Source organism: Leptodactylus fuscus, chromosome 5 (genome assembly GCF_031893055.1).
Source record: "Leptodactylus fuscus isolate aLepFus1 chromosome 5, aLepFus1.hap2, whole genome shotgun sequence".
Taxonomy (NCBI): Eukaryota; Metazoa; Chordata; class Amphibia; order Anura; family Leptodactylidae; genus Leptodactylus; species Leptodactylus fuscus.
Genome location: NC_134269.1, coordinates 140232290 through 140256937, shown reverse-complemented (window position 1 = coordinate 140256937; position 24648 = coordinate 140232290). Strand labels below are relative to the sequence as shown.

Genomic DNA, 24648 nt, shown 5'->3' with positions numbered 1-24648 from the left:
CTAAGAGAGAATTTCAATAATATGCCATCTAATTAAAATTTTGGAAACCTTTCAAAAATATTATAAAGTCTAAAATTTCAAGAAATTAAAGGAAGTTTGACACCAGAACCAGACAGATATACCCTCGCAGATATATTAGGGTCACCTGAACTAACCTGTATATCTGCAAAGGTAGGTTGGGATTGATAGGTTTTAGAGACAGGATCCATTAAAAGGGTACCTAAAGGGTTGATTTAGGACACTAAACCTCTCAATGGTCCATATGGACCAGGGGTTTAGTGTCCCAAATCACCTTGTTGTGAAACAATCTGTACCTGCACTAAAAATAAAAATCCTTTATGCTCTCCCTGCACCTGTACTCCTCAGGCACATGCACAGTGAAGTCTTGATATATGCGCATGCGCCTGGAGCACCGGAGATGAATCCGATGAGACTCATCAGACTTAAGTCTAGATAGGTATAAAGGTTTGTTTCAATATGCAGGAATGGATGACTTTACTGCAGGACAATTTTGGACACTAAACCCCCAGTCCATAAGGACCTGTGGCTGGTTTAGTGTCCTAAATGGATCTTATAAGTTCCCTTTAAAGCTAAGGCCCCACAGTGGGCCGCAGCTAAAAAGTGCAACGCTTTTTACAGAAAGTCTACATAGGTTTCCTTGGTGGATTTTCTGCTTCCATTATACCTATAAGGAAACCGCCAGCTTTTCTGTAGGTATAATTGGCATGCTGCGTTTCCACTGCGTGTATTTTTCTGCAATGTGTAAATGGGATTTGCTAGAATCATATCCACTTTGCAGTGACTGTAAAATGCAGCGCCCACACTGCGGCGTTTACGCCACGTGAGGCCCTGGCCTTTTAAAACTAACTAAACATTTCCTTCAGTTTTTTTTTCCATTTTTTGGTTTTCCAATAAATTACTTAAATCACATATTTTATAGGGGGGCAGATAAATTGTTTTGGAGATTCATTAAAAAGTTGCCCTAATGAAAGCAAGTCTTAGCCTTAGCCCACATAGCACTTGCACTTGTTTTCATGACTTGATTGATTTTCTTCCTCCATTTTTCTCTCTTTCCATCTGTCATGTCAGTAATTAGCCCATGGAAATCATTGCTCCAGCAATTCCACAATATAAGCTTTGTACAGGATGCCAAGAGCAAGAGTGATACATATTTACTGACTTTCTGCAATAAATTTATTATTAAACTGAGTAACTAATAATTTGCTGAGATAATTTGTGACTAGCCCTCAGCGAGTTGAGGCATTCTTTATTTATTTCTCTTGTTATAATGAAAAACCCTGCAGTAGAATAACTAGTCATGAGGCAGCTGTGTTTTAACACAAATGTAAAGTTGTATGCCTTAAGGATACTGTACATCAGATGCAGCCATGTTGACATTCACTGGCTACATAACTACACACCAGACTAAGTTCAGAATGTATTACAGCTCCAAAGTGCAGTGAACTCTTTTCTATTCCCTGTTCTGCCTGTAGCACTAATGGCATAAATGAAACAGTAGACATTCTGGACATTAAATATAAAAAACAAAAAAAACTTTGCAAGTCTTCAGTAGGTGATACCTTTTTTAATGGCTAACTCATAATGATGACAGAATATGACGTTTCGAAGCTTTCCTCTGAGCTTCTTCTTCAGATATAACTAAAAAACACTCTGTAGAGGCTGCATATTTATAACTGGACACAGGGCTAGAATTACAGGAGGGAGGGGGGAAGAGGCTTATTACTATATACTTATAACAACAAACAATCAATTGCCAGATCCCCCAGTTCTTATCTTAATGGCTGTCTTAATGATGTGTATAAAAAGACATAAACCCACGTGAGATGTTCATCCCATTGTCCAACGTCTGGAATAGGGTCATGGCCTTGTTTTTTAGTTATATCTGAAGAAGAAGCTCAGAGGAAAGCTTCGAAACGTCATATTCTGTCATCATTATTAGAGATGAGCGAACACTAAAATGTTCGAGGTTCGAAATTCGATTCGAACAGCCGCTCAATGTTCGTGTGTTCGAACGGGTTTCGAACCCCATTATAGTCTATGGGGAACAGATACTCGTTAAGGGGGAAACCCAAATCCGTGTCTGGAGGGTCACCAAGTCCACTATGACACCCCAGGAAATGATGCCAACACCTCTGGAATGACACTGGGACAGCAGGGGAAGCATGTCTGGGGGCATCTAACACACCAAAGACCCTCTATTACCCCAACATCACAGCCTAACAACTACACACTTTACACACTCAATACCACCTCTCTGACAGTAGGAAAACACCTTGAAACATGTGTATTTGGCACTTGCAGTGAGGAGAGCTTGTCACCAGCAGTGAATTTGGCCCTTGTAGTAAGTTGAGGTTGGCACCAACATTTGTTTTGAAAATCAGGGTGGATTGAGCCTCTAACCAGCAGAGTTTGGGCAAATTCATGGTGGAGGGAGCCTCTAAACACCCCAGTTTGGGCAAATTCATGGTGGAGGGAGCCTCTAAAAACCCCAGTTTGGACCAATTCATGGTGGAGGGAGCCTCTAACCAGCCCAGTTTGGGCAAATTCATGGTGGAGGGAGCCTCTAAAAAACCCAGTTTGGACCAATTCATGGTGGAGGGAGCCTCTAACCAGCCCAGTTTGGGCAAATTCATGGTGGAGGGAGCCTCTAACCAGCCCAGTTTGGACCAATTAATGGTGGAGGGAGCCTCTAACCAGCCCAGTTTGGACCAATTAATGGTGGAGGGAGCCTCTAACCAGCCCAGTTTGGACCAATTCATGGTGGAGGGAGCCTCTAAACAGCCCAGTTTGGGCAAATTCATGGTGGAGGGAGCCTCTAAAAAACCCAGTTTGGACCAATTCATGGTGGAGGGAGCCTCTAACCAGCCCAGTTTGGACCAATTAATGGTGGAGGGAGCCTCTAACCAGCCCAGTTTGGACCAATTCATGGTGGAGGGAGCCTCTAAACAGCCAAGTTTTGGGAAATTCATGGTGGAGGGAGCCTCTAACCAGCCCAGTTTGGACCAATTCATGGTGGAGGGAGCCTCTAAACAGCCAAGTTTTGGGAAATTCATGGTGGAGGGAGCCTCTAACCAGCCCAGTTTGGACCAATTCATGGTGGAGGGAGCCTCTAAAAAACCCAGTTTGGACCAATTCATGGTGGAGGGAGCCTCTAAACAGCCCAGTTTGGGCAAATTCATGGTGGAGGGAGCCTCTAACCAGCCCAGTTTGGACCAATTAATGGTGGAGGGAGCCTCTAAACAGCCCAGTTTGGGCAAATTCATGGTGGAGGGAGCCTCTAACCAGCCCAGTTTGGACCAATTCATGGTGGAGGGAGCCTCTAACCAGCCCAGTTTGGACCAATTAATGGTGGAGGGAGCCTCTAAACAGCCCAGTTTGGGCAAATTCATGGTGGAGGGAGCCTCTAACCAGCCCAGTTTGGACCAATTCATGGTGGAGGGAGCCTCTAACCAGCCCAGTTTGGACCAATTAATGGTGGAGGGAGCCTCTAAAAAACCCAGTTTGGACCAATTCATGGTGGAGGGAGCCTCTAACCAGCCCAGTTTGGACCAATTAATGGTGGAGGGAGCCTCTAACCAGCCCAGTTTGGACCAATTCATGGTGGAGGGAGCCTCTAAACAGCCAAGTTTTGGGAAATTCATGGTGGAGGGAGCCTCTAACCAGCCCAGTTTGGACCAATTCATGGTGGAGGGAGCCTCTAAAAAACCCAGTTTGGACCAATTCATGGTGGAGGGAGCCTCTAAACAGCCCAGTTTGGGCAAATTCATGGTGGAGGGAGCCTCTAACCAGCCCAGTTTGGGCAAATTCATGGTGGAGGGAGCCTCTAACCAGCCCAGTTTGGACCAATTAATGGTGGAGGGAGCCTCTAAAAAACCCAGTTTGGACCAATTCATGGTGGAGGGAGCCTCTAAACAGCCCAGTTTGGGCAAATTCATGGTGGAGGGAGCCTCTAACCAGCCCAGTTTGGACCAATTAATGGTGGAGGGAGCCTCTAAACAGCCCAGTTTGGGCAAATTCATGGTGGAGGGAGCCTCTAACCAGCCCAGTTTGGACCAATTCATGGTGGAGGGAGCCTCTAAACAGCCCAGTTTGGGCAAATTCATGGTGGAGGGAGCCTCTAAAAAACCCAGTTTGGACCAATTCATGGTGGAGGGAGCCTCTAACCAGCCCAGTTTGGACCAATTAATGGTGGAGGGAGCCTCTAACCAGCCCAGTTTGGACCAATTCATGGTGGAGGGAGCCTCTAACCAGCCCAGTTTGGACCAATTAATGGTGGAGGGAGCCTCTAACCAGCCCAGTTTGGACCAATTCATGGTGGAGGGAGCCTCTAAACAGCCCAGTTTGGGCAAATTCATGGTGGAGGGAGCCTCTAAAAAACCCAGTTTGGACCAATTCATGGTGGAGGGAGCCTCTAACCAGCCCAGTTTGGACCAATTAATGGTGGAGGGAGCCTCTAACCAGCCCAGTTTGGACCAATTCATGGTGGAGGGAGCCTCTAACCAGCCCAGTTTGGACCAATTCATGGTGGAGGGAGCCTCTAAACAGCCCAGTTTGGGCAAATTCATGGTGGAGGGAGCCTCTAAAAAACCCAGTTTGGACCAATTCATGGTGGAGGGAGCCTCTAACCAGCCCAGTTTGGACCAATTAATGGTGGAGGGAGCCTCTAACCAGCCCAGTTTGGACCAATTCATGGTGGAGGGAGCCTCTAAACAGCCAAGTTTTGGGAAATTCATGGTGGAGGGAGCCTCTAACCAGCCCAGTTTGGACCAATTCATGGTGGAGGGAGCCTCTAAACAGCCAAGTTTTGGGAAATTCATGGTGGAGGGAGCCTCTAACCAGCCCAGTTTGGACCAATTCATGGTGGAGGGAGCCTCTAAAAAACCCAGTTTGGACCAATTCATGGTGGAGGGAGCCTCTAAAAAACCCAGTTTGGACCAATTCATGGTGGAGGGAGCCTCTAAACAGCCAAGTTTGGACCAATTCATGGTGAAGGGAGCCTCTAAAAACCCGTTTGGACCAATTCATGGTGGAGGGAGCCTCTAACCAGCCCAGTTTGGGCAAATTCATGGTGGAGGGAGCCTCTAAACAGCCCAGTTTGGGCAAATTCATGGTGGAGGGAGCCTCTAACCAGCCCAGTTTGGACCAATTAATGGTGGAGGGAGCCTCTAACCAGCCCAGTTTGGACCAATTAATGGTGGAGGGAGCCTCTAACCACCCCAGTTTGGACCAATTCATGGTGGAGGGAGCCTCTAAACAGCCAAGTTTGGACCAATTCATGGTGGAGGGAGCCTCTAAAAACCCCAGTTTGGACCAATTCATGGTGGAGGGAGCCTCTAACCAGCCCAGTTTGGACCAATTAATGGTGGAGGGAGCCTCTAAACAGCCCAGTTTGGGCAAATTCATGGTGGAGGGAGCCTCTAACCAGCCCAGTTTGGACCAATTCATGGTGGAGGGAGCCTCTAACCAGCCCAGTTTGGGCAAATTCATGGTGGAGGGAGCCTCTAAAAAACCCAGCTTGGACCAATTCATGGTGGAGGGAGCCTCTAACCAGCCCAGTTTGGGCAAATTCATGGTGGAGGGAGCCTCTAAAAAACCCAGCTTGGACCAATTCATGGTGGAGGGAGCCTCTAAAAAACCCAGTTTGGACCAATTCATGGTGGAGGGAGCCTCTAACCAGCCCAGTTTGGACCAATTAATGGTGGAGGGAGCCTCTAACCAGCCCAGTTTGGACCAATTCATGGTGGAGGGAGCCTCTAAACAGCCAAGTTTTGGGAAATTCATGCTGGAGGGAGCCTCTAACCAGCCCAGTTTGGACCAATTCATGGTGGAGGGAGCCTCTAAACAGCCAAGTTTTGGGAAATTCATGGTGGAGGGAGCCTCTAACCAGCCCAGTTTGGACCAATTCATGGTGGAGGGAGCCTCTAAAAAACCCAGTTTGGACCAATTCATGGTGGAGGGAGCCTCTAAAAAACCCAGTTTGGACCAATTCATGGTGGAGGGAGCCTCTAAACAGCCCAGTTTGGGCAAATTCATGGTGGAGGAAGCCTCTAACCAGCCCAGTTTGGACCAATTAATGGTGGAGGGAGCCTCTAAACAGCCCAGTTTGGGCAAATTCATGGTGGAGGGAGCCTCTAACCAGCCCAGTTTGGACCAATTCATGGTGGAGGGAGCCTCTAACCAGCCCAGTTTGGGCAAATTCATGGTGGAGGGAGCCTCTAAAAAACCCAGCTTGGACCAATTCATGGTGGAGGGAGCCTCTAACCAGCCCAGTTTGGGCAAATTCATGGTGGAGGGAGCCTCTAAAAAACCCAGCTTGGACCAATTCATGGTGGAGGGAGCCTCTAACCAGCCCAGTTTGGGCAAATTCATGGTGGAGGGAGCCTCTAAAAAACCCAGTTTGGACCAATTCATGGTGGAGGGAGCCTCTAAACAGCCCAGTTTGGGCAAATTCATGGTGGAGGGAGCCTCTAAACAGCCCAGTTTGGGCAAATTCATGGTGGAGGGAGCCTCTAACCAGCCCAGTTTGGACCAATTCATGGTGGAGGGAGCCTCTAAAAAACCCAGTTTGGACCAATTCATGGTGGAGGGAGCCTCTAAAAAACCCAGTTTGGACCAATTCATGGTGGAGGGAGCCTCTAAACAGCCCAGTTTGGGCAAATTCATGGTGGAGGAAGCCTCTAACCAGCCCAGTTTGGACCAATTAATGGTGGAGGGAGCCTCTAAACAGCCCAGTTTGGGCAAATTCATGGTGGAGGGAGCCTCTAACCAGCCCAGTTTGGACCAATTCATGGTGGAGGGAGCCTCTAACCAGCCCAGTTTGGGCAAATTCATGGTGGAGGGAGCCTCTAAAAAACCCAGCTTGGACCAATTCATGGTGGAGGGAGCCTCTAACCAGCCCAGTTTGGGCAAATTCATGGTGGAGGGAGCCTCTAAAAAACCCAGCTTGGACCAATTCATGGTGGAGGGAGCCTCTAACCAGCCCAGTTTGGGCAAATTCATGGTGGAGGGAGCCTCTAAAAAACCCAGTTTGGACCAATTCATGGTGGAGGGAGCCTCTAAACAGCCCAGTTTGGGCAAATTCATGGTGGAGGGAGCCTCTAACCAGCCCAGTTTGGACCAATTAATGGTGGAGGGAGCCTCTAAACAGCCCAGTTTGGACCAATTAATGGTGGAGGGAGCCTCTAACCAGCCCAGTTTGGACCAATTAATGGTGGAGGGAGCCTCTAACCAGCCCAGTTTGGACCAATTAATGGTGGAGGGAGCCTCTAACCACCCCAGTTTGGACCAATTAATGGTGGAAGGAGCCTCTAACCAGCCCAGTTTGGACCAATTCATGGTGGAGGGAGCCTCTAAACAGCCCAGTTTGGGCAAATTCATGGTGGAGGGAGCCTCTAAACAGCCCAGTTTGGGCAATTTCATGGTGGAGGGAGCCTCTAACCAGCAGAGTTGGTGGAAATCAGGGTGGAGGGAGCCTCTAACCAGCAGAGTTGGGGGAAATCAGGGTGGAGGGAGCCTAGTATTAGCAGAATTGTGCAACGCTTATGGTGGATGAGTATGAGGATGCGGAGGAATTGGAGAGGTTGAGTACAGACATGGAGTTTCATGTTGGGGTGCTTTACACAGGTGGGCACAAAAATGACGGCTCTACCCAGTGGTGGTTCATTTTTATCAAAGTGAGCCGGTCGGCACTCTCAGCTGACAGACGGGTGCGCTTGTCAGTGATGATGCCACCGGCTGCACTGAACACCCTCTCAGATAGGACGCTGGCGGCAGGACAGGACAGCACCTCCAAGGCATATAGGGCAAGTTCAAGCCACAGGTCCAACTTCGACACCCAATACGTGTAGGGCGCAGAGGGGTCGGAGAGGACAGGGCTGTGGTCGGAAAGGTATTCCCGCAACATGCGCCTATACTTCTCACGCCTGGTGACACTAGGACCCTCCGTGGCGGCACTTTGGCGAGGGGGTGCCATCAAGGTGTCCCAGACCTTAGACAGTGTGCCCCTCGTTTGTGTGGACCGGTGAGAACTTGGTTGCCTACTGGAGGAACTGCCCTCCCTGCCGCCAACGTCACATGCTGGAAACATCTCCATCATATTCTGCACCAATTGCCTGTGGCAAGCATTGATGCGATTGGCCCTCCCCTCTACCGGAATAAAAGACGAGATGTTGTTTTTATACCGGGGGTCAAGGATAGCAAAGATCCAGTACTGGTTGTCCTCCATGATTTTGACAATACGCTTGTCGGTTGTAAAGCACCCCAACATGAACTCAGCCATGTCTGCCACAGTGTTAGTTGGCATGACTCCTCTGGCCCCACCGGAAAGTTCAATCTCCATTTCCTCCTCATCCTCCATGTCTACCCATCCGCGCTGCAACAATGGGACGATTCGAAGTTGCCCGGAAGCCTCCTGTATCACCATCACATCATCGGACAACTCTTCTTCCTCCTCCTCCTCCTCCTCCTCCTCCTCCTCCATTAAACGCAGTGAAGCGGACAGATGTGTGGACCTACTCTCCAGCTGTGACGGATCGGATGCTATCCCTAACTCCTCTGTGTGATCTGAGTTATCCCTGATGTCAATCAGGGATTCTCTCAGAACACACAAGAGCGGGATTGTAAGGCTCACCATCGCATCCTCAGAGCTCACCCTCCTTGTGGACTCCTCAAAGACCCGTAGGATGTCACAAAGGTCTCTCATCCATGGCCACTCATGGATGTGAAACTGAGGCAGCTGACTTTGTGGCACCCTAGGGTTTTGTAGCTGGTATTCCATCAAAGGTCTCTGCTGCTCAACCACTCTATTCAACATCTGAAACGTTGAGTTCCAGCGTGTGGGGACGTCGCACAAAAGCCGGTGTTGTGGCACATGCAGGCGTTGCTGGAGAGATTTTAAGCTAGCAGCGGCTACTGTCGACTTGCGAAAGTGGGCGCACATGCGCCGCACTTTCACCAGTAGCTCTGGAACATTGGGGTAGCTCTTTAGGAAACGTTGCACCACTAGGTTGAAGACGTGGGCCAGGCATGGAACATGTTGGAGTCCGGCAAGCTCCAGAGCTGCTACCAGGTTCCGGCCGTTATCACAAACGACCATGCCTGGGCCCAGGTGCAGCGGCTCAAACCATATTGCCGTCTCATCGAGGAGGGCATCCCTCACCTCGGAGGCAGTGTGCTGTCTGTCCCCCAAGCTGATCAGCTTCAGCACAGCCTGCTGACGTCTACCAACGCCAGTGCTGCAACGTTTCCAACTCGTAGCTGGGGTCAATCTAACAGCGGAGGAGGAGGCGGTGGCGGAGGAGGAGGCGGTGGCGGAGGAGGAGGCGGTAGAGGAGGAGGAGGAGGGGGGTGTTCTTCTCGTGTCCCTGCCAGGAATGTTAGGCGGGGAGACGAGGTACACCGGGCCAGTTTGGGAAGCAGTCCCAGCCTCAACTACATTCACCCAGTGTGCCGTCAGTGAAATGTAGCGTCCCTGTCCGCATGCACTTGTCCACGCGTCGGTGGTCAAGTGGACCTTTGTGCAAAGCGCGGAACTAAGGGCCCGCCTGATGTTGAGTGACACGTGCTGGTGCAAGGCGGGGACGGCACACCGGGAGAAGTAGTGACGGCTAGGGACGGCATAGCGAGGTGCCGCAGTTGCCATCAGGTCCAGGAAGGCGGGAGTTTCAACAAGCCGGAACGCCAACATCTCCTGGGCCAGCAGTTTAGCGATGTTGGCGTTCAAGGCTTGCGTGTGTGGGTGGTTAGCAGTGTATTTCTGCCGCCGCTCCAATGTCTGAGAGATGGTGGGTTGTTGTAAAGAAACGCCTGATGGTGCCTTTGATGGTGCAGGAGAAGGAGATAAGACAGGACCAGGGGAGGATGAGGTAGAAGTCAACAAAGTGGCGGAGGCAGATGAAGTGGTGTCCTGGCTCGTCCTCTGGAGTGCATCGCCAGCACAGTCAGCAGTGGCAGTGGCAGAGGCAGTGGCAGAGGCAGTGGCAGTGGCGTGAACGGCAGGCGGCCTTTGTCCTGCCGTTGCTGCCTGCCACTGATTCCAGTGCTTGGATTCCAAATGACGGCGCATTGAAGTGGTGGACAGGTTGCTCTTCTCAGAGCCCCTAATCAATTTCGAGAGGCAAATTGTGCAGACAACACTATATCTGTCCTCGGCGCATTCCTTGAAAAAACTCCACACCTTCGAGAAACGTGCCCTCGAGGTGGGAGTTTTTCGGGGCTGGGTACGAACTGGAACATCTTGGGAGATTCCGGGTGTGGCCTGGCTTCGCCTAAGCTGCTGACCTCTGCCTCTGCCTCTAGCTACCCTTTTTGGTGCTGCACCTGCCTCAACATCCACACTACTTTCCCCGCTTGACATCCCCCCTGTCCAGGTCGGGTCAGTGTCCTCATCATCCACCACTTCCTCTTCCAACTCCTGTCTCATCTCCTCCTCCCGCACAATGCGCCGGTCAACTGGATGCCCTGACGGCAACTGCGTCACATCATCGTCGATGAGGGTGGGTTGCTGGTCATCCACCACCAAATCGAACGGAGATGGAGGAGACTCTAGTGTTTGAGCATCTGGACACAGATGCTCCTCTGTTAGGTTCGTGGAATCGTGACGTGGAGAGGCAGGTTGAGGGACAATGAAAGGAGCGGAGAACAGCTCTGGGGAGCAGGGACAGTTTGGGTTATTGTTCTGTAAAGCTTCGGAATTTTGGGAGGAAGGAAGACAAGACTGTTGGGTAATAGGAGGAGAGGAGGCAGAGTCTGACTGGCTGCTGGACAATGTGCTGTAAGCGTTCTCTGACAGCCATTGCAAGACCTGTTCCTGGTTCTCGGGCCTACTAAGGTTTGTACCCTGCAGTTTAGTTAATGTGGCAAGCAACCCTGGCACTGTGGAGTGGCGCAATGCTTGCTGCCCCACAGGAGTAGGCACGGGACGCCCTGTGGCTTCACTGCTACCTTGCTCCCCAGAACCATTCCCCCGACCTCGCCCACGGCCTCGTCCACGTCCCTTTCCGGGAGCCTTGCGCATTTTGAATTCCTAGTTAGAAATTGGCACTGTATACCAGTAGTAAAAATTGTGGGTGCACGTAACCCCAATATATTCTTTGAATTCCCAGTCAGACAATGGCACTGTATACCAGTAGTAAAAATTGTGGGTGCACGTAACCCCAATATATTCTTTGAATTCCCAGTCAGACAATGGCACTGTATACCAGTAGTAAAAATTGTGGGTGCACGTAACCCCAATATATTCTTTGAATTCCCAGTCAGAAACTGGCACTATATGGCAGTAGCAAGAAATGAGGGTATTTGTATTCCCAATATACTCTTTGAATTCCCAGTCAGACAATGGCACTGTATACCAGTAGTAAAAATTGTGGGTGCACGTAACCCCAATATATTCTTTGAATTCCCAGTCAGAAACTGGCACTATATGGCAGTAGCAAGAAATGAGGGTATTTGTATTCCCAATATACTCTTTGAATTCCCAGTCAGACAATGGCACTGTATACCAGTAGTAAAAATTGTGGGTGCACGTAACCCCAATATATTCTTTGAATTACCAGTCAGAAACTGGCACTATATGGCAGTAGCAAGAAATGAGGGTATTTATAACCCCAATATATTCTTTGAATTCCCAGTCAGACAATGGCACTGTATACCAGTAGTAAAAATTGTGGGTGCACGTAACCCCAATATATTCTTTGAATTACCAGTCAGAAACTGGCACTATATGGCAGTAGCAAGAAATGAGGGTATTTATAACCCCAATATATTCTTTGAATTCCCAGTCAGACAATGGCACTGTATACCAGTAGTAAAAATTGTGGGTGCACGTAACCCCAATATATTCTTTGAATTACCAGTCAGACACTGGCACTATATGGCAGTAGCAAGAAATGAGGGTATTTGTATTCCCAATATACTCTTTGAATTCCCAGTCAGACAATGGCACTGTATACCAGTAGTAAAAATTGTGGGTGCACGTAACCCCAATATATTCTTTGAATTCCCAGTCAGACAATGGCACTGTATACCAGTAGTAAAAATTGTGGGTGCACGTAACCCCAATATATTCTTTGAATTCCCAGTCAGAAACTGGCACTATATGGCAGTAGCAAGAAATGAGGGTATTTGTATTCCCAATATACTCTTTGAATTCCCAGTCAGACAATGGCACTGTATACCAGTAGTAAAAATTGTGGGTGCACGTAACCCCAATATATTCTTTGAATTCCCAGTCAGAAACTGGCACTATATGGCAGTAGCAAGAAATGAGGGTATTTGTATTCCCAATATACTCTTTGAATTCCCAGTCAGACAATGGCACTGTATACCAGTAGTAAAAATTGTGGGTGCACGTAACCCCAATATATTCTTTGAATTACCAGTCAGAAACTGGCACTATATGGCAGTAGCAAGAAATGAGGGTATTTATAACCCCAATATATTCTTTGAATTCCCAGTCAGACAATGGCACTGTATACCAGTAGTAAAAATTGTGGGTGCACGTAACCCCAATATATTCTTTGAATTACCAGTCAGAAACTGGCACTATATGGCAGTAGCAAGAAATGAGGGTATTTATAACCCCAATATACTCTTTGAATTCCCAGTCAGACAATGGCACTGTATACCAGTAGTAAAAATTGTGGGTGCACGTAACCCCAATATATTCTTTGAATTACCAGTCAGACACTGGCACTATATGGCAGTAGCAAGAAATGAGGGTATTTGTATTCCCAATATACTTTTTGAATTCCCAGTCAGACAATGGCACTGTATACCAGTAGTAAAAATTGTGGGTGCACGTAACCCCAATATATTCTTTGAATTCCCAGTCAGACAATGGCACTGTATACCAGTAGTAAAAATTGTGGGTGCACGTAACCCCAATATATTCTTTGAATTCCCAGTCAGAAACTGGCACTATATGGCAGTAGCAAGAAATGAGGGTATTTGTATTCCCAATATACTCTTTGAATTCCCAGTCAGACAATGGCACTGTATACCAGTAGTAAAAATTGTGGGTGCACGTAACCCCAATATATTCTTTGAATTACCAGTCAGAAACTGGCACTATATGGCAGTAGCAAGAAATGAGGGTATTTATAACCCCAATATATTCTTTGAATTCCCAGTCAGACAATGGCACTGTATACCAGTAGTAAAAATTGTGGGTGCACGTAACCCCAATATATTCTTTGAATTCCCAGTCAGACACTGGCACTATATGGCAGTAGCAAGAAATGAGGGTATTTGTATTCCCAATATATTCTTTGAATTCCCAGTCAGACAATGGCACTGTATACCAGTAGTAAAAATTGTGGGTGCACGTAACCCCAATATATTCTTTGAATTCCCAGTCAGACACTGGCACTATATGGCAGTAGCAAGAAATGAGGGTATTTGTATTCCCAATATATTCTTTGAATTCCCAGTCAGACAATGGCACTGTATACCAGTAGTAAAAATTGTGGGTGTATATAGCCCCAATTCTATTGCTAGGGGACTTGCAGGGTATTTCTGGGGTGAAGGTGGGGGGGCACACCGTTGGAACGGGTATCGGGGTATATATCGGGTATACGGGAATACACTGACAGTGTATTCCATTCAGGATCCTGGGAAAGCTGGGTTGCGGCGATTGAGCCCGTCAGTGCCACGTTACACTGACAAGCTTCTCCCTGGAATTTAGCTCTTATAAGAGCTGTTGGTTGTCTTCTCCTTCCTATCCTAGCCTGTCCCTGCCTACCCAGAATCTAAGCCCTAGCTAGCTGGACCGAGACCTCCGTCCTCGGTGAATTGCAAGCTCAGAATGACGCGAACCTGGGCGTCGCTGTTCTTTTAAATTAGAGGTCACATGTTTTCGGCAGCCAATGGGTTTTGCCTACTTTTTTCAACGTCACCGGTGTCGTAGTTCCTGTCCCACCTACCCTGCGCTGTTATTGGAGCAAAAAAGGCGCCAGGGAAGGTGGGAGGGGAATCGAGTAATGGCGCACTTTACCACGCGGTGTTCGATTCGATTCGAACATGCCGAACAGCCTAATATCCGATCGAACATGAGTTCGATAGAACACTGTTCGCTCATCTCTAATCATTATGAGTTAGCCATTAAAAAAGGTATCACCTACTGAAGACTTGCAAAGTTTTTTTTGTTTTTTATATTTTATAACCACTGGCTAACACGGTACCAAAACAAACATTTTCCTTTTACCATTCTGGACATTGTAATAGTTCCTAAAGCTACAAATAATATATAGACAGGGCGCTACATTATATGCAGAGGCTCGAATAATTTACAAAGGTTAAGTGTCAACCAAGGAATTTCTATCTTTGACTTTTACAACTGTTCAAGAAATGCTTCACAGTTTTATACATGTCCAAAATTCCTTCAAGCAGCAGGTTTCTAGGAGTATAAAAGTCAATCTTCTGAGAATTTATTGAAAGACATGCTTCCAGATTTAATGAAATCGTTCCTTACAAACTACTGTTGAATTTCCAACAAATTCTAATATCACTGTACATCTAGAAAAGTGATTCTAAACCCATTTATTTCAAGTCTCAATCATATATAATATATATATATATATATATATATATATATATATATATATATATATATATATTGAACGGAAATGTTAATATGTATAGAGATTAGACAATCATCCAAAATTGTTTGGGTTCAGATTTGATTTCCGTATAGAAAATGTCCTTATTGCTCTGGAAATTTATCGACTCTTTGGACATATGAAATTATATTAAATTTCCCAAAAAGTCCTGGTAATAGCTTTTGGTCAATTACCTACTTTCAGTGACCGAGATTAACTGATCCAAAGTGGCCAATTTCAGCTATAGATAGACAATGTAGCCCAGGTTACTATCGGTCACTGAAAACTAGGTCAGTGAACTAGTTTTAATGACTAAGAGTAACTTTTCAGACCACATGATCTAAACCATTAAAGAAAGCTATAATGACTGCTATAATAAGCTTACAGCTGTCATTGGCTGGTTTAGATGTGGCACAGGAGGATTCCTTTAGTCATTGCAACGGGTTATTGACCTAGTTTCATTGACTGAGAGTAACCTTCCAGATCACATGAGCTGTACCAGGCAATGACATTTGTAAGCCCATTACAGCTGCCACTGACTAGTTTGGTTATTGAAAGTAGGTCAATGACATGTTTTTAGTGACTGAGATTCACACCATTATTTTATTCTATTTACATCTTGGGAAACAGATTTGCGTATTTTTACCATTATTTTAGGCAATTTATACAAAATTCATTCCAATTTGTGATTGAGATATGTCCAAAATTGTTGGTAATTGCAGGTATTGGGACTTATTAAAACTGAAGCTAGTCTCCCTATTTCACTTACCATTTTGTGGAATACATGCTTTTCAACAGAGGACTCTATTAATAAATATAATAAACTTTGTTTATGTATATACATGGAATATGAGGGTAAGGGGATCCCTCATACTCTGGATCTAATTAACCCTGAATATCTTATTTTAGTAATAATTTTATTGATAATATAATAAATGCTGAACTTTTTGCTTTCTTGTGCTATAGTTGAATCAGTGTGACGGTGTACGTCACAGCAGGTTGGCTTCATACATATCTACTGTAGGATTGAATATTCATTGTATAGTATAGAGGTTTCCCACATAGATATGCCAACTGTACCCTTAGTCTATAATAAATTGGACATATGTCAAAAAACTTTTCAACATTACATATCTTTTTTTTTTTTCAAAATGTAATTTAATCATTATTAGTCACAATAATTTTATTTTTTTTTTACAATGAACATCAATAGCAAAAGCTGTATGTTAGGAGATTTTTCTGTGCTGTCAATAGAATAGTTAACAGGATTTGCACAGTGATGAGCTTTGCATAGTATCCATTATATCAGAAATATAAGACTTCCTATTATCACATACTGAAAATGACCTCTGATATGCAGCTTCTTCCATGAAGGTCTTCAAATATTGAACTGTAAATGCCTTTGATAGGACATTTTTGGAATATTCTGGACATTTCTAAAAAAAAAAAAAAAAGTATATAAAAAGTATATAATGTAAAATTATGGGTCAAAGTAACACAACCAAAAAGTGATTATAAACATAGAATATATAGTCTGTAAATACTCTAAATTTATCAACAAGCTTCAGCCTGTAAGGGACTTGCTAGAGGAGCAATTCCTCAGTAGCTTCTGGTGAATGCTGGAGGGAGGGGCACGACAAGACAGTGAGTCCTGAGCTGATCCCGACCAGATAGAGCCCCAAAAGAGCTGGATGAGTGACATTCCCACCTAAATAAAAGTAATCCCTAGCTAACCCTGCCTGTACATCTATCCCTGTCTCACAGTCACATAGTTCACAGTCTCATATGAACAGATATTAAATCCACTGTTCGTATAAATTTGAGGTCACCTGAATTATCCAGCCAATTACTTTTTCTGATTTTTTTTCAATGCCTCCGTTGTCGTAGTTCCTGTCCCACCTCCCCTGTGCAGTTATTGGAGCAAAAAAAGTGCCAGAGACGGTGGGAGGGGAATCAAATTTTTAGTGAGTTTTCCACCTGGTGTTCGACTGGAATCGAACATCTCGAACAGCCTGATATCCGATCGAACATGTACTCGATCAAACACTGTTCACTCATCTCTAGTAATACTCTAAGCAAAGAATCCAACTCACCTCCTGCTCTGCAGCCTGCGAGTGGAGGGTGGCACCGAGACCTGAACAGGCAGAGACGTTACACATCCACTTTGATAATTCTGGCATATTTTCAGACTGCTTGTTTAAATTTGCAACTATCTAAAATCTAACTATTAGTAAATCTGGACCAAAAGTGGTACACTTAAAGGGAATCTATCACTGCAGAATGGGACAGGCAAAAACAGACACGGCCATATTGCAGGTGCGCTCACCAGCTAAATTGCATGTAGATTAAAAGTTCCACATGCAATGGTGGCAGTAAAACTGTGTTTTAACACAAAAGGTTTGTTCTCTATGTTCACCTGGCTGGAATATTTAAAAAATTATGCCAGGGCCCAACTGTATCTCAATGCCTATGTCATTTCTGGAAGGGAAATCTCAATACTGTTCATAGGACTTTTAAATATTGTAATTGTTCATTCAAACATATACTCAGATTTTCTATCTGGAAGAGAAACATGGAAGACAGCCAAAAAAAACAGCAAATAAACATAAATACAAATAATAGAAGATTATTATTAGCTCCACAGTTTGGAGATGAGTCATCCCAGATGAGTCATTCTATTAGCTGCAATGATATCATAACATATGGCGCAATCAACATTAACAACATTTCCCAACTTACATGCACATTTCAAGACGTAAACCAGGGGAAGTTTAACATGAAGCCCATTTAACTAACAAATGCCGCATAGAATAAATTTGTATATTACTTAATGACAGCAAAGTTCAAAATGTCTTGTTTGGTCAGGATATATACTATATAATGGAAAAATGATCAAAACTAAGAATTAGGGGCAACACGGTGCCTCAGTGGTTAGCACTGTAGCTTTGCAGCCCTGTAGTCCTGAGTTCAAATCCCACCAAGAACAACACCTGCAAGGAGTTTGTATGTTCTCCCCGTGTTTGCATGTATTTCCTCCCATTCTACAAAGATATACTGATAGGGAAAAAAAAGTGTAGATTGTGATCCCCATATGGGGCTCAATCTACATTAAAAAAAAAAAAAAAACACAAAACTATGAATTAACACATGTGGAATTATATACTTAAGAAAAAAGTGTGAAACAACTGAAAATATGTCTTATATGCTATGTTCTTCAAAGTATCCACCTTTTGCTTTGATAACTGCTTTGCACACTCTTGGCATTCTCTTGATGAGCTTCAAGAGGTAGTCATCTGAAATGGTCTTCCAACAGTCTTGAAGAAGTTCCCAGAGATGCATAGGTAACTCTTGGTCTTCCTTTTCTGGGGCGGTCCTCATGTGAGCCAGTTTCTTTGTAGCGCTTGATGGTTTTTGCAACTGCAATTGAGGACACTTTCAAACTTTTCACAATTTTTCAGACAGACTGACCTTCAATTCTTAAAGTAATGATGGCCACTCTTTTTTCTTTATTTATCTGCTTTTTTTTTCCATAATACAAATTCTAACAGTCTATTCAGTAGGACTATCAGCTGTGTATCCACCTGACTTCTGCTCAACACAACTGATGGGCCCAACCCCATTTATAAGGCAAGAAATCCTACTTATTAAACCTGACAAGGCACACCTGGAAGTGAAAACCATTTCCGGTGACTACCTCTTGAAGCTCATCAAGAGAATGCCAAGAGTGTGCAAAGCAGGAATCAAAGCAAAAGGTGGCTACTTTGAAGAACCTAGAATATAAGACATATTTTCAGTTGTTTAATACTTTTTTGTTAAGTATATAATTCCACATGTGTTAATTCATAGTTTTGTTGCCTTCAGTGTGAATCTACAATTTTCATAGTCATGAAAATACAGAAAACTCTTTGAATGAGAAGGTGTGTCTAAACTTTTGGTCTGTACTGTATATAAGAGAATTTGTGTGAAATTCAGATGTGCATTTGAGCCAATGCACATAAATATAGCAGACTGGTTACTTCAAGCTGGTGACACATAGTAATGGCTAATAGTAACGACTGTGTTCACGCTCATTCACATGGGACCGTTACATTTGCATATAACCTCTGAGTTGTACAGAGCCTTAAAGGGAATGTATAACTGGCATTGGCATGTAGTCTTTTTTTTATAATCTGTTTTTACTTTTTTCATTGAACATCTTTTATTCTATTTTCTTTTTGAGCCATAAAAAGCTGCGTTTCCACCACTGGAAAAATCCTGGTGTTTTACAGTACAGGCAAAGTGGATTGGATTCAACTGATCAGATTTGGAAATCGTGGCATGTCAATATATCTACGGAAACACTGGTGGTTTCCAAATGGATATAATTATAATAGAAAGTCCATGGAGGAAAACTCTGCAAACTTTCTGTCTAAAGCACTGTGGGAAGCACTGTGATGCGTTTCCGCCAGGTTTTTTTTCCCACAGTGCTTTATTGCTGCGGGACATTCTGTGGGGCCTTAGCCTCACAGAGTCTTATATCAGTGCTCTTGGTGCAAGAAAATTCTTCTAAACTTTTCATATGTTAGTATAAAACTTCACATTTTATCTTCAGACATAGGCTCTCTGCCAATACCTTCTGGCACTGCTCTAAGAAAAATCAGGGCACTGTCACATATTTGGTCTTCATGCGCCTTAATGAATTCCATTTGGAACAAAATGAAATAATTTGACTAATTTTCAAACCTCCCATTAGGCTAGCACCAGTATTATTTTTCATATAGTCCCCCTCACCTTCATTATTCCCTAAGAAAAAATGACCTTATATCTGAAGCCAAACTGCGTATCAAACTGGTGCTCTAAGGTCCCTCCTTCAATTAACTTATGATTATTTTAAGTATATAAGGTCTATCAACTAGAAGATATAGCTAGCTGAGAGATGGGCATATATGTTCCCCACTGGCTAATTAGCTAATCACTTTGCTTGTCCACCATTGGCATACCCTAAGGCTGATGCTCCACATGGCGTAAATGCCATAGCAAAAACCATGGTGGTTTAAAGCTGCGGTTTTTCCTGCATCGGTTTTTGGTTGTGGCCTAATATGTGGGGCCTAAGTCTAAAAGACCATCCAAAAAATAATAATATTTATGTGTGTAAGGGGATATTCTACCAATGCTATTTCTTCTTGAAAGGATAATTATGACTGACTGGTGTATCGGTACACCAGTGGAAAACAATGGAACCCTAAGCAAGTAGCAAACGTTTTGTATTGTTATTGCGGAATTATCAGTAGTAAAATTGGCAAGTGATTTCAATCTTTAGATTGAATCTGACACATAAATACTGTATAGCTGCACAGTGATTTTATTTCATCAAGTACATATTTTTGATTAAAACCATTTTGTAGAGTTTATCTATATAAAGTGCCCCAGCTAGATGTGTTTTTGCCAGATAACCTCAAATAGAACAGTAAGTTCAGGTAACTTGGCTGAATAATATTATTATCCTCAGTATCGTTGATGCTAAAGCCTTGATCGCGGTTGCTATTAAAGATTTTTCCATGCAAATAAGCTTCTCTTTTGCGACCTCTACTTTGACATTACAAAAGCAATGTAATTATGTATCATAATTCATTAAAGCTAAACAAATCTATTAAATACAAAGTGTATTTATACGTAAATCAAAAGCTTGCTCAGATGCCAAGGTCCTCTGCAGTCTAGGACATGGTCATTTACAAATCCCAGTGTACAATGTGCATTCAGAGCCATCTTTTTTCTGATCTTTGAATTGGGTTTTGGATGACAGCCCAACTAGCTTAGCAAGTTTTGTGCGAAAAGATTTTTAGCTAAAAATAGTGTAACAGATGTAAAAGCAAGCTTGGTAATACTGTCAATAATAGCCTGTTATTATACAGCTACAGTATAGACACTAGATATGGATAAACTGTACACACTGAATAAACCCTGTCTTGCCAGAAGTCCCAGCTGATCTCTAAATTCCTTTGGCCCATGGCTCTGCACTGAACAAATAATGTAGGAGATAATTTTTCCATAAAACATTACGTTATACATCACTTGGTATCCATGTAATATTTACATTGTAAAATCTTACCAATATTTTGTGAGAAAACAAAAAGCAAAGCTAAAACTTTGCAAACATTATATGTGTACTTGAGGAATAACAATATGTGTGGCCATTGTATGAGTTTCAACCTGAATATTTCAAGATGGTATCTCACATGCACAGCATACAAATAGAAGAAGAGATCCTAATCCCCTATGTTTAGACACAGATGCAGTAGCAGCATAGAGAACATTATATAGTAGTACTGGGCAGTGCTGCTGTAAATCTAGCACTGGATTGAACCACTTTCAAGAAGCAGCAACATTTCCCTCTCTCTTTTATCCTCTCACAGAAATTGACCTTTGTTTTGAAGACATGTTGAGTAGCTTAAAGAATTTCCCCCTCTTAATAACACCTTATTAGAATAAATTTATTATCGATCATCTCTTCCCCAAGTGAACTTGAATGTTAAGCTGCTTATATGGCTGAGAAAATGTAGTATTATATAGCACCCATTTAAATGTATTACATAGTTGGTTATAGAGTAAGGAACAGTAACTCTCAGCTACGGTTTATTTATAAACAGTCCAAAGCATGGGAATCCTTCAGTGTCAAGCACTAAAGTACAAAAAACAGTAAGAATACTAGGTATTATAACAGCAAATTAAATTAGTTGAATTGTACATTAAATTAAATTAATTGAAATGAATATATACATTAAATTTTCAACAATATTTCTTGTTCTTCACAGGTGCCCTACTCAGAATTGGGTGGGAAGACATTAGTGATGACTGTTTACGATTTTGATCGCTTCTCGAAGCATGACATCATTGGAGAGGTGAAGGTGCCCATGAACACTGTTGACTTTGGCCATGTGACAGAAGAGTGGCGAGATCTTCTTAGTGCTGAAAAAGAAGAGGTAAGACAAAGCATATGATTTTGTCAAAGTAACATGTAATTTGCCGACCGTCCTAGCATGTGGCGTGGGGGTTATTTACTCCACTCACAATCTTACACTTACCCTTTGCTCAGGCTGCAAATTGAGTGTAAATCATACCTCAACACGGTCCATGCACCTCAAATACACACCACCACCACTATTGACTATGGGCTTATCAGAAATCTCACGCCCATATGCACATGACTCTCTAACAGTCAAACGCAAACACACTTCAAAAAGGTACTGGGTTCATAGAGCATAAAGAAAGTACCATAACATTTTCAGATTTTTAATACTCAAGTGGTTCAGTGCGGATATATATATATATATATATATATATATATATATATATATATATATATATATATTTGCTGGCTTCCAAAGTGTGACAAAGTTCTCATGCAATTCACAGTCTTTTGAAATTTAAAGCTCCTGGCTTGAGTTTAGCTATGCCCTCTACCCTCTCCTTCCTCATCTTGGAAAGCTGGGAAATGATGTTATCCATCATGAGGTTAGCCCCCTTATGACTGACTTTCACAGGAAAAGAACAGTCTCACCCCTAAGCATTCCCAACATTACTTATAACACACATGCCAATGTAATATACTGATGACACATGCATAAACAATATACTAACTATGATATACACATGAACAATATAATTCAGTAATGATACATACACAAGCGGAGATTCTTTCTTCACATAATATATATAAATTAACAGGAAAGAATATATTAAGGTGTGGTTAAATTAGAATAGGATGATAAGGTCTTGCTACATATCAGCAAGTCTGCATTTCAAAATACACACTTCTATTATTTAGAAGGTGAATATAGCAATTTCCTTCCCTCCTGTAATGTTATGAAACTCATCTATTATATTGTTCTATAAAAAAATAAAATAGTAGCATACAAATGACTTTTGTTTTTATCTTCTGAAATCATTATTGTTTGTTAATGTGAAATAAATTGACCTAAAACCACCAGAGATAAATCCGAAATCTAAAAGCCTTTTTAGCCTGAGGATTTTGTTTTTGTTTTCACTACCGAGTGTTTTTTTGTTTTTTTTTTTACTTCCAATATTTTGTTTACTTTTACTATATTGGCTCAACACATAGACGTCCTTTGGTGTAAATTAATCAAAAGGTGATATTTTTGCTGTTTGAGAAACTACGACTTCATGCTGTGTTATTTTATGGACTTGCTTCATCAAACTGTCCAGATATGCCACTGTTTGACAAATCGGCCTCTTAGAATAACGTTTTATATGATATTTTTCTGCTGTAAAGTATGTTGCCCTAGTTCTATCATACCCACAGTGTTTTGGCCAGCTCCAATTTTTCTGAGTTGATCAATACAAAAAGAAAATCAATGAAAATAGTCAACAACTCTTACCATTTGCCGTAAACATCCTAATAACTTATTATCAGTACAAATAGAAAAGTAATACAGATAATAGACATTACAGGGAGTGTCATCAGAAACTTTGTTTTCAGACTTATGACATTACCTCGTAGGGCTGCTTCTATATTTTCTAAAGATGTCTTTCTTATTCTGCACTGCAGCTCCATTTTCATAAAAATATGTATTTTATTCTTATGCAAATTAGCTGAAAAGGGCTTTAGGTGACCTCTCCTATCAGGACTTTGCTCTTCACTCCACATAACTGCCCCTAACTGCAGACAAATGTGTGACAAAGCGAGAGATGTCACTTTAGCAATATGGGGCAGAGCTGGGTAGCAGTTATCTAGAACAGAGAGTGAAGCCTTTGCAGGAGAGGACATTCCCTTAAAGCCCTTTTCAACTAATTTGCAGAAGAATAGATGCCAATTTTCATGAAAATGGAGCTGCAATGTACAATAAGAATGGCTTCTATGGGAAGTGTAGAAAGCACCCTAACAAGGTACTGTATTTAGTCTGAAACCAATTTTCCTTCTGACAGACTCCCTTTAATATAAATAGGATATTAAAGAAAATAAAGGTTTGATTCCATTTTTGTGCTGGGTCAAAGTTGTAAACTTAGACTCCATACTGCTGTAGCGTTAATGCAGTTTTCTACCTTAAAATTAAAACACCTGCAAATACTGTAAAACAAGGCAATAATTACTATTCACCATTTCTTTACCCCATTGATCCGGTTCTGGTGCTCCCAGTCTTGTTTCCAAGTGGCTTGCACATGACACTGATTTCTTACAGCAGTCACATGTCAAACTTCTGCAGCATAGCTGCCATTACACAGAGGTGATGCCTTTAAGGGCATGTTCACCTGGTGGAAAACTTTTCCGCCGTGTGACTTTTCCACACGGATAGCCGAAAAGGGATGCCGATGCAGTGAATGAATGAATGGGCCTAATCAGGAGTGAGTCTCGAGCCGCAGACGCCGAGGCTGACTCAGCCGCGGAATCCATGGGTAAAGTAGGGCATGTCGCTTCTTTTTTCAGCTAGTGGGAAAACAAAACGAGTGGCTTCCACTGAAATGAATGCAGGCAGGAGGATTTTGAGGCAGATTCCGTGTCAAAATCCACCTGCAAAAAACTCTGTGTGAACATACCCTTAAGATGGCATGTGAGCAGTGTTACTACAGATTGCCTGTAGTGGTCAGATGCTGGCCTGCTTGCAGACAGAGACCTGTAGGACAGTAGGAGCACAAGCCCTGGAAAAGAAGACATGAGAACTGATTTTTCTTTTCTTTTATACCATTTGCAGTTGCATTTTGTATTATTTTTAAATGGCGGACAGCACTTTTGCTTTTGCAGCAAATAGTTGTGTTTTATGCCATTTGTGTGCTACTAATATACATTTAAATATAATTCCTTTTTATATGAATCCTTACCTCCTACTGTGTGCACTTTTTCATCACACCATTAAGCTTTCACTATGTTGCATATTATGTTTGACTATTCACGGTAAAGGTCATTTTTTATTCACTCACACTATACACTTGATTATCTTTGAGATCTCTCTTCCTATTCATTTCTTATATGTGAACTGCAAGCTTAGCTGAAGAAAGCCTGCATATATAAATGCTTTTGTCCAGTCTGCAAAATTGATGA

General features: G+C 43.1%; 1 protein-coding gene across 2 annotated transcripts in view; it reads left to right on the top strand.

Annotated features, from left to right (window-relative positions):
- The window catches only part of SYT1 (synaptotagmin 1), a 160979-nt gene that overhangs the window by 49492 nt on the left and 86839 nt on the right, over positions 1-24648 (top strand). For both annotated transcript variants that reach the window (XM_075274373.1, XM_075274371.1), the window contains exon 5: positions 21407-21574. In XM_075274373.1, the coding sequence (XP_075130474.1) occupies positions 21407-21574 (168 nt within the window). The remainder of the gene's footprint in view (positions 1-21406; positions 21575-24648) is intronic.